Raw genomic sequence first — 18,956 nt, 5'->3', positions numbered from 1 at the left:
GTGGTCAGGTTGAAAAAGAGGAGGGGTTTGGCAGGCATCCATTGGTGGGGCAGTGCAAAGGGGGAGGAGCATTCTCTGTGCAAACATGTCACTATTGGTGCTATCTTACAGCACCGCTTCCAACACAAACTTCCATCTCGTTGCAGTCCAGTGCAGTTTCATGCGTTTGGCCATTTTCTTTCTCCTCGGACCTCACTCTAAATGCACGTACCATAAGGAGGCCTGCGTCCCCCATGCCTTCGGGAGGACCATGTCCTTTGTCGCGCTACACTGCCATAGTAAACATCCTCCTTGACGGGAGAGAGGTTCCCTTCACTGTTACACTCAGTGGTTATCTCTGAGGAAAACACCAATCAGAGAGTCGTTATACCATGCGAAGTCTGTTCTGCGTCAACCTGCCCAAGCTGGAGACGCCTAACTACTCTGGCATTTAATCGATTTAAAGATTCAGAGAGGGTTATAATGATTGAAAGCAATAGGATATGGTTATGGTTGGAACACACAGTGGCGGTCTGGCACACATTGACAAGCTAACGAACAGTTCAAACAGAGAAAATGTGGAGCAGGAGGACAGACAGGCCCTGAATGCAAGTCTCAGACTCCTGTCTCTATCTGGGAGAGCACTGACCAATGGATGGGACCGTGAGGGGTCGGCGCTGAGGTTGAGGACCTCTGTGAGATGGCTTCCGGTATGATTCTCGATCCAGCTGACTCGAAGATGGAGTGCTGCCTCTGGTTGAATCAGGAAGAAACCAAACTAGTTAAAGCCATGCAAACCAAGATGTCATTGGGATATTGAGAGATGTCTTCCATTTTTGGAATACCTTGAGTGCATTGTGGGAGTTTCGTCTCCTGCCTTCTTCATGCTGCATTTCGGAATACAACTCCTCCTCGTCCTCTTCTATGATGTCCGAGAGGTCTGAGCCTCGACTGCTCTCTGTATGATACTCTTCGCTCTGACTGTAATGAGACTGTGAAATGAAGATTGTGAGAAAAAACGAAAACATAAGCTAATACAACACACCTAAACATTCAGTGCTGACATTTGCCTCTTATGCCTGTTTGGTATATGGTAAGGCAATCATTTCAACTGCCATACCTGCCTGCCCAGCTCTGAGCCCCTGAGGAAGTCATCCACAGATGCTCCTCTTCTGCGGGCCTGATAGCTTTCCTCATCCTCATCCTCTTCCTCATCTGAATTTTGAGAGTAAAAGCCCTGGCTTCTCCTCTCCATCTAAATATATTAAAGTACTTTCAGAAGTCTTAATAAAGAAATCTGACAGTTACGCTGAGGTTAAATACTGACAAGATAGCTAATCTTCTGTATATTCATTAACTTTTTAAAAGAGTTCTCATTTGCACATATTAACCCTAGAATGCATAAAGGGTCAAAACTGACCCGATAGGGTGTTATTATGATCATTTTTTCAAGAAAATAATTTGAATAATTTGTATTTCTCATAAATGTTGTATGTAAGCCTCAGCAAAAAATTTGCATATTTGTTATTCATAGTTTCAAAAAAACTACCCCTAGTCTTTGAAAAGGGGGTCAGAATGAAATGTATATGTTTCCTATGGAATTCTAACTCGCAATAATAATAATAATTAATCATAATAATTCTTTATCCTGTTCACAAAATTAACTAAAAATAAGATATTTAAATATTAATTGACAGATTTTCTGAATAATCTATAAATGAACTATAAATAAAAAGTCAGCAAATTCTCACTTAAACACATTAGTTTTAGTTATGTTAGATTTAATTTGTTTTAGTGTACAGGTATATATACAGTACATGAAAAAGAACAATTGAACATTACTGAAACATTTAAACATGTATGATCAAATGTATAATTCTGTAAGTGTATAATCTTAAATCATTTAAAAGGATAGTTCACCCCCCCACCCCCAAAAAGAAGAAGAAGAAGAAGAAAACACTGTCATCATTTAATCATCCTCAAGGAGTTTCAAATGCATTAGACTTTGGTTAATCTTCTAAAAAATTAAGATATTTTTAATGAAACCTGAGAGGTTTCTGTACCTCCATTCAAAGTCCAGGTAACCAAAAGCTAAAATATCCAAAAAGATCTTAAAGTTGTTGCAAAATGAATCCATATGTATTAAGTGCTTTAAACTTGTGAAGAGATATGATTGCTTTATATGATGAATTTTCTTTTATAAAGAAAACAATAAAAATTATATATATATATATATATATATATATATATATATATATATATATATATAGTTTTCTTTATAAAATAATCTTTTCTTTATATATTCTTTTTTTCTTCTCTTTTTTATATAAATTGTATTTTGATTTTTATCATCTATATAAAAATTTATTCTGAAATTCAAAAATTATTTCTGATTTTAAAAAAAAATTGACTTCGTATGGATCAATTTGACCCCTGTTATTCAAGTTTCTTGAGTCATGCATTCTAGGGTTAAAGTTGGTTTGCAGCTACTTTATATAAAATGCTTTTTGCTGACTTGACTCACCCGTCCACTCTCTGCAGCCACTCTTTGAGCTGCCTCTCGGGCAATAGCCTTGGCCACAGTGTCAGGAATGAGTGTACCCCTGGGCTGGGGGAGGATCCTTTGAGGTGACGGGGAGCGGCGGTTCGTGCAGGCCGGGGCATCCAGGGTGTGTCCATGTGGCAAGCCTGTGGGCATGCCTGATGGGGAGCAGCCAGGCTCCCATGGCTGAGGTGGGCCCCCTCCATGATGAAGCATTCCAGGCCCTGGCTCTTTGGTTTCCAGCTCTCTGGCACTTAGTGGTCTTTGGGATTGGGGAAGGGGCATTTGGGGAATGTGAGGCTGGGGCATCGGGATAGCTGGCTGGGGTTGAAGCATGGGAATGGCTGGCTGGGGTTGGGGCATGGCCATGGGCTGTTGGGACTGAGGCATAGGCATGGATGGCTGGGGCTGGGGCTGGGGTTGGGGCATGGGCATGGATGTCTGAGGCTGGGGCATTGGGATGGTGGGCTGGGGTTGAGGGATGGGGTGTGGTGGTAAAGGCTGGAGGTGAGGTGGAGAGGGCTGTGTGGGATGGGGCATACGGTGGGGATGGAGATGAGATGGGGGCTGGCTGGGGTGAACGGGAATGGGTTGGAGATGGGTGGGTGGTTGTAGTCCAGGGTGAGGGGGAAGGGCCCGGATTTGGGGATGAGGAGGCATTGGTTGGGACTGCTGGGGTGGGAGAGGTGATTGTATGTGGTGAGAAGGAGGAAGGGTTTTAGGAAGAGGCACCAGCAGGTGGTTTGGAATGACGGCGGCATGGGAGTCTTGAGATTCCCCTTGTGCTGATAAAGTCCTGACAATAACCTCGCGGGCCTCCAAGCACTGGAGACGGTTCAGTTCTATTGCCACATAGTCTGCCAGTGGATACAACACCTCAGCAATCTGAAACAGCATTAGAATTAGCATCAAGATGACGTTACATTTACAGTTATTTAGCTAATTTTTGCAGGCGAAATTTGGTAATTTGAATAGAAAACAATAGATAATGGACCTTTTTTTGTAACTGCATGTGGCCGCACCTTTAGAATCAACATTCTCCTCATTAATCATCCAAATAACGTAACAAAAAGACTGTTAGTGTGAGACTCTTTCATCACCTAAAACCACCATAAACAATGAATTCAAGTGTTTAGAATCACCCAATTCCACCAACAGAGGGCATCAGAATCACTTTTTGATAAAAATAGGTCTTGATGACTTGTTTAGCCTTCATGGGTCCAGAACTGTTCTGTCACATAAACATCAACAGATATGACTGCTGATGCATGCAGATTCTTACCCTCTGACCCTTAGTGCACACTGCATAACCAATGACATTTGCACCATTGGAGGTTCCCATGGGGGTCATTGGAGGTGGCTTCCAACAAACTTGGAGGACTCCTGGGGCTTGTCCACACTGGACCTGGACTTCTTGAGGAGGCAGAGGGGGTCCTGGGGTGGGACAGATAACCACCAGTTAGTTACAGTAACACACCTGACACTAGAGACATTATGTTTAGAAAGGACTGTGTTCACTGCATTCATTCACTTGAAGTCAAGTGTACAGTAATATGGACATTTCAACAGCTTCACAGCTGAATAATGGTATAAGGGCAAGCATTACTTCCAAGGGCCTGAGCATTTCAGCTAATTAATTAATCCAATTAGCCTCACTAAACCCATTTCTGTTGCCTTTGACTATTTTAAGTGGAGTGTTATGCTGATCAGAACAACAAAAATAGCTGTTTTCTGTCTTTTTTGCATCTCAAAGGAGATTGTGTGTGCTATTAGGGTCCAATATGTGTCAGACTTAGTGGATTAATTAAGATTTGAACAATTCTGACATCGATTCTTATAATCCCAAAATAAATTTTCAGTGGCTATGGGAAAATCTGTTTGTTCAGCATTTCCCATCACTGCATTCTGCTGAACTAACTCAATGGTATATTTAAGACCCTGTTCTTAACTGTTACAAATAAATGTTTGCAATGTACCAAATCAAATCATTCCTTTTATCAGTGCTACCAGAAATTGGTGTTGATTTTACCTTAGCTGTGAAAGTGTTTTCACAGTCTGTGATGCATTAAAAATGCTGTGTACTGCAAAATAATATCCTACAGGCTGCAAAACAGTCTAACTTACTTGGCAGTCTATGGGACAGTCACAAGCCTCCCAGTTTTCATCCAAAATATCTTAAATAGTGTTCCGAAGACAAATGAAGCTTTTACGAGTTTGGAACGACATGGGGGTAAGTGATTAATGACAAAATTGTAATTTTGGGGTGGAGTATCCCTTTAAGTTAAGTGGTCTAAACGTATGTATATGTATATATATATTCTGTGGAAGGCGTAGGACCAAGAAATGTACATCCAATCAAAATGTTTGGTCCGAACATTATGAGAGGCTTTCCTACCTACCTGTCAACATATGTATCTGCATACCTCTGCACAGCCTGTTCGCGCCATAGACTGTAAAAAAAGTTGGACGACGCACCTTCACTCACTTCCACTGAAGAAAAGTGAAGCCACCTTTGTCCCAATAGGGCGCAATAGGGTCCCATATTGCACTGATTTGGGACCAGAGTCTGCGCAGTAGTGAGCGAAGTGGAGCCGCGTCCCGCACACACTCCCGCATAGTCGATCGCAAACACAAGTCCCTGACACTTTTTAAATTTGCCTGACTGCTCCAATTTTTGTCTACTGATTGCCGTATAAGAAGCTTGTGTTAAAATAAGGCAAATACAACTTTAATCTCTTCCTGAAGATCCCTAAAAAGTAAGTTGGTGCCTCAGTTCACTCAGAGAAGCTATCAATCACAGCTGTCAATCATGACGTCACACTCTCTTTTTTATAGCATCACTTAACTAACTAAAACAAAACTTATTCATGAAACGAACACATGAACTTACATCAGCGTGATAAAATCTACATCAAATGACAAAAAACATATTTGAAAACAAAATACTTCAAGTGAAATGTAATTTTTTGGTTTGTCTTATGTCCCATAGATTACATGGATAGGGCGGGGTTTATGACCTATACTGGGACCAGCCACCTGGGGGTGAACGGAATTGCGTTGGCTTCTCTTTTGAGGACTAGTGCGGCACACTTGGATTTGCGCAGAAAGGATACATCACCAGCGCGTTCACATATGCTATGCAGACAGATCAAGAATGGCAGCCAAACATCAACAATCTGACTTTCCTTCCTGGAATTGTAGTTCTATTACGAACTGTACTATAAAGTTTTCTCACTGGTGAATGACATATGATGTATTGTAGTAATGTTGTCTCTGGTCGTCTCGTCTGTGTGCGTATACGTTCAGGGGGTGTGGCTTTGTACGGCGATTTGCAGGGAGGGTGGGATGTATGCTTTCAGTGCTATCAGGCTAATGTTAGCATTTTTCAAGATGTCCTACTGAACCTTTAATTAGTGTTCCAAAGATGAACGGCCTTACGGGTTTGGAACAACATGAGAGTGAGAAATCAATGACAGAATTTTCATTTCTGGGTCAACTATGCCTTTAAGTGCATCCAAAAAAATGAAACAGTGAAACAGTGTAGTTTGATTCACATACAAATGACTTTTATGAACTGGTTCTTTTAAGTGAATTAAAAACACATAGCGTAACAATGTAGACAGGCTAACAAACAAATGACTCCTGTAAAAAAGTACTTTCAAGTGAATCAAACACATACAGTGCATAAGTGTAGTTTGAGCTGGTTCATTAAATTAATAATTAAAAACAGCATTAATTAATATTGGGGCAATATCTTAATTTTAGAGTTGAATCTCACCTGCAGCTTGGGTGCAGAACTCCACCCCAGCCTCTCTCTTCTCTCTCTGTTCCAGAGGCATGTGCCAGGGCACCTGGTGAGGTTTGGCCAACACTTTTACTTTGTACACTGTGGCGGCCTTCAGGTTCACAAAACGCAGTTTGTAAGAGCATGGCTTAACAACAGCATGCTCCACGCCATCCAAATACACAACATGGGCGTAGTTGCTATTACTGGGGAGCCACGAAAGTTCAGCAGAGTCACGTAAAATATCATCCATGCGCAGACGGGTGGGTGCCACCACAACATTGCGGCCCACCAGCAAGGTGCAGCGCAACTCATCAGAGAGCCCCCTGTCCGTAACGCTCTGTACCGACACACGGTATGTGCAGGCAGCCAGGTCCAGCTTTTCGAGAAGCAGTTTGGTCCTGCCTCCAAATGGCACAGAGGAACGTACTTCCCCATCCACTAAGATATTGTAGCTGTTGATGTTGCCCCAGCCAAGGGGCACTAGAGGCGCTTCCCAGGCCACTATCACACTTCTCGCCAGCTGTTTGATCAGGTTGATCTTCCTGGGGTAAGGCACGATGTCATCACTCAGCTCCTCTCCATCTAGAGCGCCTGTCCCATTGCTGCAGTGGCCGAGGGTGTCGCTGCTAAGGCTGTCCAGAGGAGCACCTCCATCTATGGTCGCCAGGCTCAGACAGCTCTGCTCCAGCCTGCCCTGCTCCTCTCCACCCTCGATAGATGGCTTTTCCTTGTCTTGGACAAACTCCACAAAATTAGAGGGAACCAGGCCACGCTGGCCATCCAATAGCTCTCCTGGAACAAACAGAAGTAGAAAGATCTCATAAGCTGCAGCAGATCTCATTACATAAAATGTAACTGTGATGCATTTTTTAAGCATATCATTTTAATACATGCTGCCAGCTGATGCTTACTGACTAAATTCACTGTTAGTCATCTATGTCAATTATTTATGTCCATTAGCAAATATGTTGTTGGATTTTTAGATGTTGGATAATTGGAGATTCAATTGGAGAGTTATTTTGTGTAGCCTCTTAATTCATTCTCCAATAATAATTACACCTCTCCTATCATAACTCAATTACCTTCATAAAATCCATCATCGTCCATGTCTCCATATACGTACAAATACTTCCCTGCCACAAGAGGGAGCTCTGCTTCTGGATGCTCATTAGGTCCATCATAGGGATTATAACTGGCCAAAATATCAGAGAGTGAGAGGGAAAGAAAACAAAGAAACAAGCAAAATACAAACACACACATTTATGCATATGTGTATATATATTATATAAGAGTTCACTACTGTTCAACTTGTTGGAGACAGTAAAAATGAGTTTTAATGTTTTGTACATTAAACATTACATATTCTAATGCTAACCAAGGCATATTTTTTTGATTTTGAAATATTACAATTTTCAAACGTTTTCTATTTTACTGCAATATAATAATTAATATAATTTATTCCTGTGATGGCAAAGCAGAAGTTTCATTAGCCATTACTCCAGTCAGTGTCACATGATCCTTCAGAAATCATTCTAATATGCTAAGTAATGCTCAAGTAACATTTCTTATACACAGCTGAAAACAGTTGTGCCGCCTATATATTCTTTGGGAAAAACAGGATTGTTTTCTTTTCAGGATTCTATGATATATAGAAATTTTTATTTTAAAAATAAATCTTTTGTAACATAAATATCTTTACTGTTACTTTGATTTATTTAATGCATCCTGGCAGAATAAAAATATTAATTTCTTTCAAATTAACAAACAAAAAATGTTACTGACCCAAAACTCTGAAATGCTAGTGTCTATATACTGTGTGTATATATATACTGTATATATACTGTATATATATATATATATATATATATATATATATATATATATATATATATATATATATATATATATATATATATATATATATAATTAGGGTGACCAAACGTGCCATTTTCCCAGGACACGTCCTCGCCAGGATTTCTATATTGCCTAAAATATCCAGGTTTTGGCTTTGATTTCCTGTTTTCATACTTAATGAAGGTAATGATCGTTTGACCAATAACATGCAGACATTGTAAGTAATCAACCAATCGTGGTGCGTGTAAAGGTGGGATCTACAGAGAACGGTCAAAGTGATGCAAATATGTGTACATATTAGTGTTCGACTTCAAGCAGCACTGAGCATACCAATCGGTTTATGACATCAAAGTACCATGAGAGCGATTCAAAAACACAAGAAGCCGTCTGCTCTCCAGAGCTCTCATGGTACTTTGTCATACAACAATTCGTCTGTTTTAGGCAATATAGAAATCCTGGCCAGGACATGTCCTGGGAAAATGGCACATTTGGTCACCCTAATATATATATATATACACATCAAGTTGGATAAAAGAAGTAAGAAATATACCTGTATCGGGCAGTGCAGAGACGGACCTGGCCTGTGTATCTTGTCTTGGACCTCGGAGCTGGGCTCACCTCATTGTCCATCTACGGACAGAGGAAATCAGCTGACACACTTGATCCTGATCTTTTCCACACTGAACATCCTAACGTGAATGTACTATGCCAGGGTTTGTGTGAGGATCATTACATAACATCCATTTTTTCCCGTCCTGCTACCAGTGTGTACAGTGCATGCATGTGTGCATGGATGATTTGATTCATGTATGATTAAGTGCACAGAGCTGACATGATTATTACCTATTTGCATTGATGTCAATCTCTCACACGGGGAAAATATAAGGCTGAAGTGTGTAATTTCTTTGGTGGTTACAGCACCACCACACTGAACTGCAAAAACAGTGTTTTCAAATCAGTTTTGCCATTGTCAGTGGTTGAGCTAATTGTGCTGTGTTAAGCTGGCTGAGATGCTCAAACATCTTGTTTGATAGCAGCATCGAGTCATGGTGTTTGTTTACACAATGCAATGTTTTTGCAAAATCAACATACAAATGGTCTACAGTTGAGAGAGGAGAAAATATTTTAACATCAAAACAATTACACACTTCACCTAATTATTAAATCATTTTTTTGACTCCATACTTTGGGCATCTAAGCTCTTAGTGGAATAGTGGATTGGGTTTTCACATTAACAACTGACATTCTTTCCTAAAGCATCAGACAATCTTCAACATCTGATATGAGGTCATTTATGGATCTAATTATAGAGAGAGAGAGACTAATTATAAAAGCATGAAATGAGCACATTTCTTTTCTCTTGAGTAAAATACAGACAGATAAACAGATACTGTTATCTGCTCGCAGCAACCGGTTAACAGAATGATCACAGTGTAGCTGAGACGCATAACAAACCTCTGAGAGGGATGCTTGCATGGGGCTGCTGGATCGACTCTGGGTTTGGACGGTGGGTTCGACCGACAGCTGCACTGGCTTGTCTCTCTTGTGTTGCTGTACTATGAGCAGCTCTGAGACCAGTGGAGATCCGTCAGATCTCTCATCACCTGCAAGCATGAGTTATACTGGAAATCAATGACTTTGATCACTGAACGACAAGATGGATCTAAACAAATGGATTTAAATAAGGCTGTGGGGAAAAAAATAGCATTAGGCAAATGAGAAGGCAATTAAATTAAATATATGTATTTAAAATCAAAGGAATTAAAGTGATGTGTGTTAAAATATATGATTTACTTATTTACACATGCATTAAGTAAGAAACAATAAGTAATAAGATCTGTAATTAAATATTTATTTAGTATTTATTAAACATATCACTAGAGGTTAATGGTTGGCACTGGCAGTATCAAACATTTAATCATTTGACAATTTCATCATTAATAATAATGATTATAATTAGTAGTAGTATTCTTTAAGTATTTAAGAATAGAGTGATGCAGGGATGATTCCTTTTTTATGCCAAAAGGAGTTAGCATTTGAGCACTTCTGGTTCCATCATCCTGCAGACAGTGGGCTTTTTTGAAGCTTATGGTGATTGTATTTAGGCTTCAAAATTCAAATTCATAAAATTAATAAACGTTGTGTTAATTTGTAAAGATTACCATGATGCACAAAACATGTAAGTATCATAAACTTCTGTTGGTCGCAAAGGGGTTTCTTTTTTTTTTTTTTTTTGTAGAAGGAATCGAGGTTGGCATACAAAAGTAATTACATCATCTTTGCAGCACTCTATTTACTAAAAAATATTATGCATCCTGAATGTTCCCCCTTTTATGGTACATTAAAGTATGAGATAAATTCAATGTGCTGCATGAAAAAGGCTAATAAGTCAAAAAACAAAAACAAAAAAAAACAAGGCATTTATATTTAAATTAGGGACATTTTAAGAAATGCCAGAAATTCTGAAAAGGTGTTATAAAAACTGCACACAACATTCTGAACTGTCTGTGGTTCATGTGGGAGAAAATACACCCCCATCTGTTTGAAAAATGCTTCACTCACTTTTTTCGGCCTGGCGCTGCAGGCTGTTGTAACTGTTGCACAAGTTTTTCTCCTGTGAGTCAGTGTTGAGTGTATCCTCCGCGTCTGACCCCAGGTGATATTTCTCCAGCTTTTTCGACAAAATATTGCACTGCTCACTCTGTGTCCGGCATTTATGCTCTAAGTCATGAACCTTAACCTTTGAGAGTCAGGGTAAGGAATATACAAGAAAGAAATACACAAACGATTTAATAAAATCATTTATATCATACACAGGAATAAAAACACAGATGAAATACACTGAACTGTAGCAGTAGTTCTCAAATGGTTTTGTTATAGGAACCAGCAATATGAGAAATTACACCCAACAATATGCAAAATTATTAACATGACATGGCTGAAAAGAAAAACTATTTTGTAAACGCATATATAGCAGCATAGTGATTACCAGCCTAAAATACTGAACAAACACTGGGCAAAATACAGTATTCAAATCCCTGCTATTAGACATATGACTCAGCATTACATAAATTTGTGACAAAATGCTGTAAAGTCTGATCGGATGCACAGCCTGTGACAATAACAACATGTTATGGGAATTGTTTTTTCCTCTATTAGAAGCCTATTTATTCTGATATCCTAAGGGGCATACACACAATTTACAGAATACAAAATCTTTAAACAATAATGAAGAACTTGAGAACCTTGTTTTTAGAACACTGTGTCATGCATGAGACACTGACAAAAACAGAGACACTTTTTAATGGCAAAGGCATTAGAGGTTTAAATAACCTCTGTGTGTGTGCGGTTAAGTATATTATCTAACCAGACCTTAATACTGATACAGTCACATAATTTCATCAGATCCTAGTTTCACCCCAACAACAAAAGACCTGATGCAAAGAAGACCTGACCTGATGGAAACCTGATGGAAACTTCATTTTGTTTGTTAAACTCTTAACTCTTTAGCAGCAACAATTCACGGCCACAAAGATTGAGTGTAGCAACAAAGATACTCAAAGGACACATAAAAATGGAATGATTTTAAAGGGACAGGTCACCCAAAAATGAAAATTCTGTCATTATTTACTCATCCCTCATGTTATTCATAATGACTTAAATTTCAGTCTATTCTTCCCACAAAGCCATAACTATGGTCTCAAAAATTGCACAATGACCACTTTAATGATGCTTTTATAATGTTTTTGTGTCCTATTTGAAGCTGAAAAGTCTCAGTTTACTCATATGGAAGAAAATATTAATAAATTCATCAAAAATGTTCCTTTGGAATAAAGTCAGATGGGTTTGGATTGAGTCAGTTATGACAAAAAACTTTTATTTCTGGGTGAATTATTATTTTAAAGTGCCATGGTGCATGTTATTTGTATGCCTCCCATGAGAAAAAAAAATTAAATGGAAGGTTTCAAAAGAATCTCTGAATTAGTGAGTGTGTGTACCTGCATTTTGTCCATATGGCTCTGTTTAAACACAAAAGGAAAAAATATATATAAATCAGAATGAAAAGGGTAAGAGATGAAAAATATCACAAAACAAACAAAATATTCAACTATGGAAAAAAGGATAAACTGAATGTCTTGAAACAAAATTGCAAGGTATAAAAAATAATATTAAAGATGGGAAAAGGCAAAAATTATGAAAAAAATTATGTAAAAAAAAATAAGGAAACTCTGGAAGTATGCCCTATAGGGGACACAAGTTCTCCTCGATAGTCAAGCTGATAGTATGTGACAAGCAGAAGCTTCTCAGACTGGACTGACTGTCAGACACGGAGGTCTTTTATCAAACACATGAGGAATCCAGACAGGTTGCATCAGTCCCTTCTATGTTTATCAGATAATTTGGGTAGACAGTTTCTTTTGCACAAACGGCAGACTCTGCTGACCAAGCTAGGAGTGTAAATTAGACTTTTCATAGTAGGATGCCATAGGACAGAAGGAAAGCAAGTAGATTATATTTTACCTCTAGCAGATGCACCACTTCTTCATGCTCTTTTTCAGCTTCAGCCTGAACCTGAAAATAAGAGATAGCATATTTAGCGTAGCTGTACAAATGCGATTCCATTCACTCAAACCCGATGAACCCAAATCTCAGAAAGTAACTGCAACATCAGTAGGACATAATAATTTCACATTGATTCTAAAAGATTTGCCAAGATTTGGCTGGCAAAGCTACTTTATCTAATTTCAGACAGATTTATTGATCCCAGAGGGAAAATTCAGTATTTGAAGGGCAAAACTGTGAGTCACAGTTCACAGCAGTTACTCATAAGTGAGTAAAATTACAATGAAAACTCTTTGTTTGTAGGCAAACAGGAAATTGAAAGATACAGACAGGCTATGATTGCAATGCAAGTTGTATCAGCAAGTCATTTGTGCATATATGCCTGTGTTGTGTATGTTAGTGAGGTAAAAGCTCTGTCAAGCCCCTCCCTAGGGATCTGCACTGATGCGGTGTCTGCTGTCGGCTCTAATTGCTTTGTTTGCCTGTCGCTGCTCCTTCCTGAAAGGCCGCAGACACAAAGAAAAGCAAACAGTTCTGCAGCCATGATCCTATTATGTGACTGCACTGATTTTATCCAGCCCTACTATGCCAGAATATCTATTGCTGCCATGTCAGAAGAATATTTCCTTATCCTTACGTCAACTTCTGCGGAAGGACTGGAAAAAATTATGGTGTGTCATGATCATTAAATATGATATAATAAATAACAGATGAATAAGATGGTGCAAGGAACTGAACCGGTTCATGGTAGTGATCTGTGCTGTGAAAAGCATTCATTTCAAACCCCCTTGTCTTCCAATTTCATAGCTAAAAATTTTTAAAGTTTAAAGATTTTTTATATCATAAACTAACATTTAAGACTGAAATGATTAGTCACATTGTTGACAAAAAAAAAAACACCTGTAGACCAATAATAAACGAAAAGTCGTTTGATCTCATATGACATAATGTAAAAGGCCTGCAATAATGCAGTTTGTCCAGTGTGGTGCTGTAGCGCAAGGCTAGCAATTCAGCACTCCAGACTGCAGTCTAATAGAAGAAGATGCGGTTATGAGAAGTGCAAATGAAGCCAAACCAGTAGAGTGTGGTTTTGTAGTTTTGCAGGTAGTTTTAGTGGTAAAAACAACTTCGATATACACATGCAGCAGTTTAGCACACATACTGACGCTGCTGAGAGTAGCATTTAAATGAATATGTAAATATGTGCTGCAAGCTTTTCTCTCAGTAACTTAATAAACACACAACTAAGATGCCAGCTATGAGAAAATAGCAGTTAAGAAAGCATCTGATTATAACGCTGCAGATATTTGCACCAGCTCTCACGTCACGTTTATTTCTATAACATTGTAAAAACTTTATTTTTTCTTTAAAAGAAAATCTTTTATTATAGGAACATGCATTTCTAAGGAGCAAAAGACATTTTCAGTGTCACATTCCGTTAGAATTTCAATCTGATTTTCTGCTATAAAGCAGCTCTATATGTAATATATAATAATATGTATAAAATATGTATAACTTAATGTTAATGAATTACAAAAGCTGAATAATTGATCAACACCTACTGATTAATGTGTGAAATAATTTATGATTAGTCAGTTAATCATTCTAATAATAGTTGGATTAATCGATTATCAAAATCATCGTTTGTTGCAGCCCTACTAACAATTAAATAAATAAAAAATTCACATGTCCGCATAAATGACAAAATAACAGCTTGGTAGGATATTACATATAAAAAATATTCTAAGTATTAAACATCTATACATAAAAGGGATCTAAAAAAAAGTGAGACAGCTTTAACCTTCAAAAGATACAATCTGTTATATAAATAAATAAAATCAACCCCTGGGACATACAGTGACTGTAGTTAACGAAATACACGTGTGTGTGCAGGCATGTTTGAGGTCCACTGAGGTTCTTACCTTCTGCAGAAGATTGATCTCCTGCTGTCTGGAGTTGAGGAAAGCCAAGGCCTTCTCATGCTCTGCCTCCAGTTGCTGCCGCCGATCTGCAGCCTCTCGCATATGCTGAAGAAAAGAAAAACAGAAAGAGGGAAAAAAAGAAAATAAGAATTAGGACATATGACAAACATTTGTAGAAACTCCTGCTTCCTTAAAGATACATTGTAAAACAAATCATTGATCACTGTTCTAATTTGCTGTTTTCAGGCTGTGGACCAAGATCTGGGAAAAAGCATCATGAATAACCACAAAGGCGTTTAACAGACACATTAAGTGCAATAGTGACAGTGAGTGATGACACCAATAGCCACTGATGGAGCAGCACTTGGTAAATACAACATGTTCTGTGAAAATACAGAAAACTGAGAAGTCCACAATAAAAGCTGATGAATAAAAAGCAATAAACAATGTCTAATGGACTGTTTGGATTCGGTTTCCTTCTCCTTTATTCAAGATGCAGTTAAACTGGACAGGAGTAGGACTGAAGCATATCAGATGTTGTGAGGCTTAAAAGCTTAAGCTTATAAGGTCTAAGATCCATCTCTTCTTCCCATTTCTCTCACTATTCTTATCTCCATCCTCTTCAAGGGAGTTAAAGCCTCTTTTCTTTTCTTTGATGACTTTGGTGGCGTTTTAAGTGTACAGACATACACACCTCACACACTCACATGTCTATACACTCAATGCTTTGCATATTCATTAAAATAAGAGCAGTTGAAGAGCTTCAGAGGACAGGAACAACTCATTTTGTATTTTGTATTTTTTTTTTTTAATTACTTACTGATTTATTTTTTAAAAAATGTACAAATGAACATAAATTAGCTACTGTACTAATAGCAAATAAAAAGCATACACTACACAGCTACATCAATTTAAATGTATGTCATTTCAAACCATGTTTTTCTTCTGTAAACATAACAGATGTAATTGAATTGAATAATGTTTCTGTACACACAGTTGTCTAATGTTATTTTGGACCCCACTTTCTTTAACTGCATTGAGGGAAAATACTAATAAAAACACTTGGGTGTTTTATTAAAACATTATCTTCTTTCTGGTTCCATTAAAAAAGCCATGGATTGACATGAGGCTCAGTAATGACAGATGACAGAATTTGTCGTTTTTTGGTGAACTATCTCTTTAAGAATTTAGGATTTAAAATAGATGGAAAGTTCAAACAAACATTACAGATGGAAATTCAAAAAGCTCTATTTTTTTCTTTAAAAGAAAATTTCAGTCCAGCTGCTGCAACACTATCTGGAATGATTATGCATTTCTGAAGAGCAAAAGACATCTTCAAACAACATCAAAAAGAATCCAGAAATTTTACAGAAAACCTTGTTTTCTCCTCAGCTTCTTTCTCCCATCTCATCTGTAATCATTTATCACGCAGTCAACAATAAGAAAGGTAGGAAAAATAAATACATATTTCTCATTTCAATTTCATTTCATTTCTTGTTATAAGAGCTTTCTTCCTCTCGAGACACATGACACAAGCAGTCAATAAAGTGCAGGAACACTTTTCATTGAACAACATGACGCTGACAGAAACAAGTCAGATAAATGAAACATCATCACAGCTGGTATCAGTTTTTCCTTTAAAAGCAAGACCCTACTATTAGGAAATATGATCTTAAACAATACAGATTGCTTATTAGATACTAGAAAAGCTGTCATAGAGGAAAAAGGAGTTTAATGATATAATAAACAGTCAGTATTTTGCAAGGATGTCTCTGTCTTCGAAACTCTTTCTAAATGATTGGTATTCTTAAGATTAAAGTTTGAGAAACTTTTATCTGCAAAATGTATTGAAAGCTGGTTGGATTTGAATCAATAATCAAACTAGCATTTAACCAGTATCCAACAGTGATCTTACCTTCAGGACCTGTTCAAGGTTCTCCAGTTTGTCTTGGAGCTGAGCCTTCTCCTGCCTGGCAGTGTCCCTCTCTTGACTCACACAACCAAAAGCCTTTCTGAGCTGATCATAGTCTGACTTTACCTACAGAGTAAAAGAGTTGGAAACAAAATGAGGATATATAAACTGTCCTAATTCACAAAAATCCAGCTAAATTTATATAACTGTCACTTAAACAATGAAAAGCAGAGTTAATAAAAGAACCTTGGCCAGACTTCAGATGTTGGACATTTAATTATGACTACAACAAAGGGAAGAAAATGGCTGACTCTGCAACAGTGCTTAAATGCGTTTTACAATGGACCGTGAGAGCATATTGCACACGGAGACGTGGGTCTAAGCAGAATATTTTTTTGAAACAGAATTAATCAATTTGATAGATTATTTCAGTAGTTATTTTTCACTCTCATAAAAGGTGCAGTGATTCTTTCTAAGGCTTGAAACATAACTCTGCGGCACAGTAGGCTATATAATAAAATTCAGGTGATTTGTATCTAAGGCAACAGCACTAAAAATAAAGATTCAGTGTTCAAAAATGTGTTTGACTTTTACATTGACTCACGATGCTGGCAGAGCTCAGAGAAACGCAACCAATCACCTGATGAGTGCAGAAGAGGGTCAACTCAGGACACAGTCAAACAGGAATCCATCTACCAATCAAAATTTACCACTCAATATATCACACACTTGTGGCGGCATCATTCTGGCACACGCCCATACTCGCTCTCATTTATTAGCACACATTTCATCCGTTCAGGCTGAGAGAAACGGGTATGTTGATTCGCATCTCATATCGATCTAGGATTGGTATATGAGATTGCGCCTGGTGGCCAAGCGCATGACAAACTGACCTGTCCCACTTGGGGTTATTTACCTACTCTCCTCATCCTTGTTAGCGCCACTGAATGCTGGGAAATGAGCCTTTGATCACTGAGGGAATGGGAATGGGAGCGATAAAACAGAAGATATTTTATCTCAGACGCTTGTCTGGGGTTGTGACAGATGGTCCTTTTTGCTGTTAGAGGAGAGGAGCAGCCCGGAGATTATTCAGAAAGAGACCACCAAACCGTAAAAAAAAATTGACACTGTTAACACATTGAGTGCCATGAAATGCCACTCTCAGCTGTCCTGTGTTAGAATGATAACCACTTCTTAGCAGATTCAATACTCACATTTATATCCCTATTCGGGTGTCACTGGATTCCCTTCACAGTGTGATCGAATTTAAATCTTTCACTTTATGATCATCTCTATTGTTCATTTGGGCATGCTTGTTACATCACAGAGGCTGATTTCAAACCATAATAAATGCATACAGGCAAAGCCCTATATACAGTAGTTTCTTTGAACAAAATCAGGTGGATATATTGAGCAGAAAGGGATGCGATTAGATCAATACTGCCGATGAGATGCAGAGAAGAGCCCTTTGGGCACATTTTCCTAAAAGAGCCATGTAATGAGCAGCCATTGATCTGATGAGCTCAGTTGGCATGTGATGCTGACCATCTCTCTTACCTTCTCGTACTGTGTGGCCTTCAGGGTGTGACTAAGCAGCTCACGATTGAGCCGTTTTCTCTCCAGCAAAGCATCCTGAAGCTCATTCTTCTGTCAAGAGGAAAAAGAAAAAAAGTAGTCAGCTCATTGTCATCAACTCATCTATCGACATTACCAATGAGAAGAGCAACTGCAGAGAAATACTATTTTAGACCAAGACATCAAGCTGTATCATCCAAAGATAAATATATAAATCTCCTTGTGAACAACAGGGTGCATATATGTGACTGATTAGAGAATTCATAAACCCATGGGCGATGAAAACACAAATCTCTTTAGCCTAAAGGGAATGAAGATGGGTGCTCATTTTGTCATTCATCAGTGGCTGTGTTTAAAGAGCCACCCAAATCTCAAAACCTCGAGCACAGCATGTATGAAAAATTAATCAATACTTCATGGAGAATGGCACTATGCAGCAATTACCACAGACCAGGATTCAATTTGTTGGTAGATTACCTTTTTAATTGGATTGAGGCCATTTTTGCTTCTTTTCTGAAGTGTATAATTTTTTTTCACCACTAGCATCACTAAATGAAATTGCAAAAATAATGATTTTTTTCAAACAGGTTTCCCAAACACTCCCCTCTCTGCAATTGGTTGGATACTTAAACATAGCCCCGCCCCATACTCACACCATTAAGCCAATGTTTCAATGTTGGCTTGTTAAAAAAAATCTAAATTTTTTGAAAGCTACAGAGGACCTGAATTTTTAGTTTATGTGGGAGTCATTAATTACTCACCCTAATGTCTTTTCAAACCATTAAGACTTTCATTCGTCTTCAGAACATAAATTAAGATATT

General features: G+C 38.2%; 1 protein-coding gene across 3 annotated transcripts in view; it reads right to left on the bottom strand.

Annotated features, from left to right (window-relative positions):
* LOC109060958 (RIMS-binding protein 2-like) overlaps positions 1-18,956 on the bottom strand; it is a 51,261-nt gene that overhangs the window by 8,829 nt on the left and 23,476 nt on the right. The window contains exons 5-20 of one of the 3 annotated variants that reach the window (XM_042747635.1): positions 18,117-18,206; positions 16,563-16,685; positions 14,648-14,752; positions 12,684-12,734; positions 12,161-12,181; positions 10,725-10,902; positions 9,618-9,766; positions 8,713-8,792; positions 7,391-7,500; positions 6,300-7,100; positions 3,804-3,955; positions 2,504-3,406; positions 1,100-1,234; positions 825-971; positions 629-737; positions 212-337 (exon numbers count right to left, since the gene is read on the bottom strand). In XM_042747635.1, coding sequence (XP_042603569.1) covers positions 212-337; positions 629-737; positions 825-971; positions 1,100-1,234; positions 2,504-3,406; positions 3,804-3,955; positions 6,300-7,100; positions 7,391-7,500; positions 8,713-8,792; positions 9,618-9,766; positions 10,725-10,902; positions 12,161-12,181; positions 12,684-12,734; positions 14,648-14,752; positions 16,563-16,685; positions 18,117-18,206 — 3,280 coding nt within the window. The remainder of the gene's footprint in view (positions 1-211; positions 338-628; positions 738-824; positions 972-1,099; positions 1,235-2,503; positions 3,407-3,803; positions 3,956-6,299; positions 7,101-7,390; positions 7,501-8,712; positions 8,793-9,617; positions 9,767-10,724; positions 10,903-12,160; positions 12,182-12,683; positions 12,735-14,647; positions 14,753-16,562; positions 16,686-18,116; positions 18,207-18,956) is intronic. The other 2 variants (XM_042747633.1, XM_042747634.1) reach the window with 2 other exon arrangements.

The sequence above is a fragment of the Cyprinus carpio genome, chromosome B21, assembly GCF_018340385.1.
Source record: "Cyprinus carpio isolate SPL01 chromosome B21, ASM1834038v1, whole genome shotgun sequence".
Lineage (NCBI taxonomy): Eukaryota > Metazoa > Chordata > Actinopteri > Cypriniformes > Cyprinidae > Cyprinus > Cyprinus carpio.
This window is presented reverse-complemented; position numbering and strand designations above follow the sequence as displayed.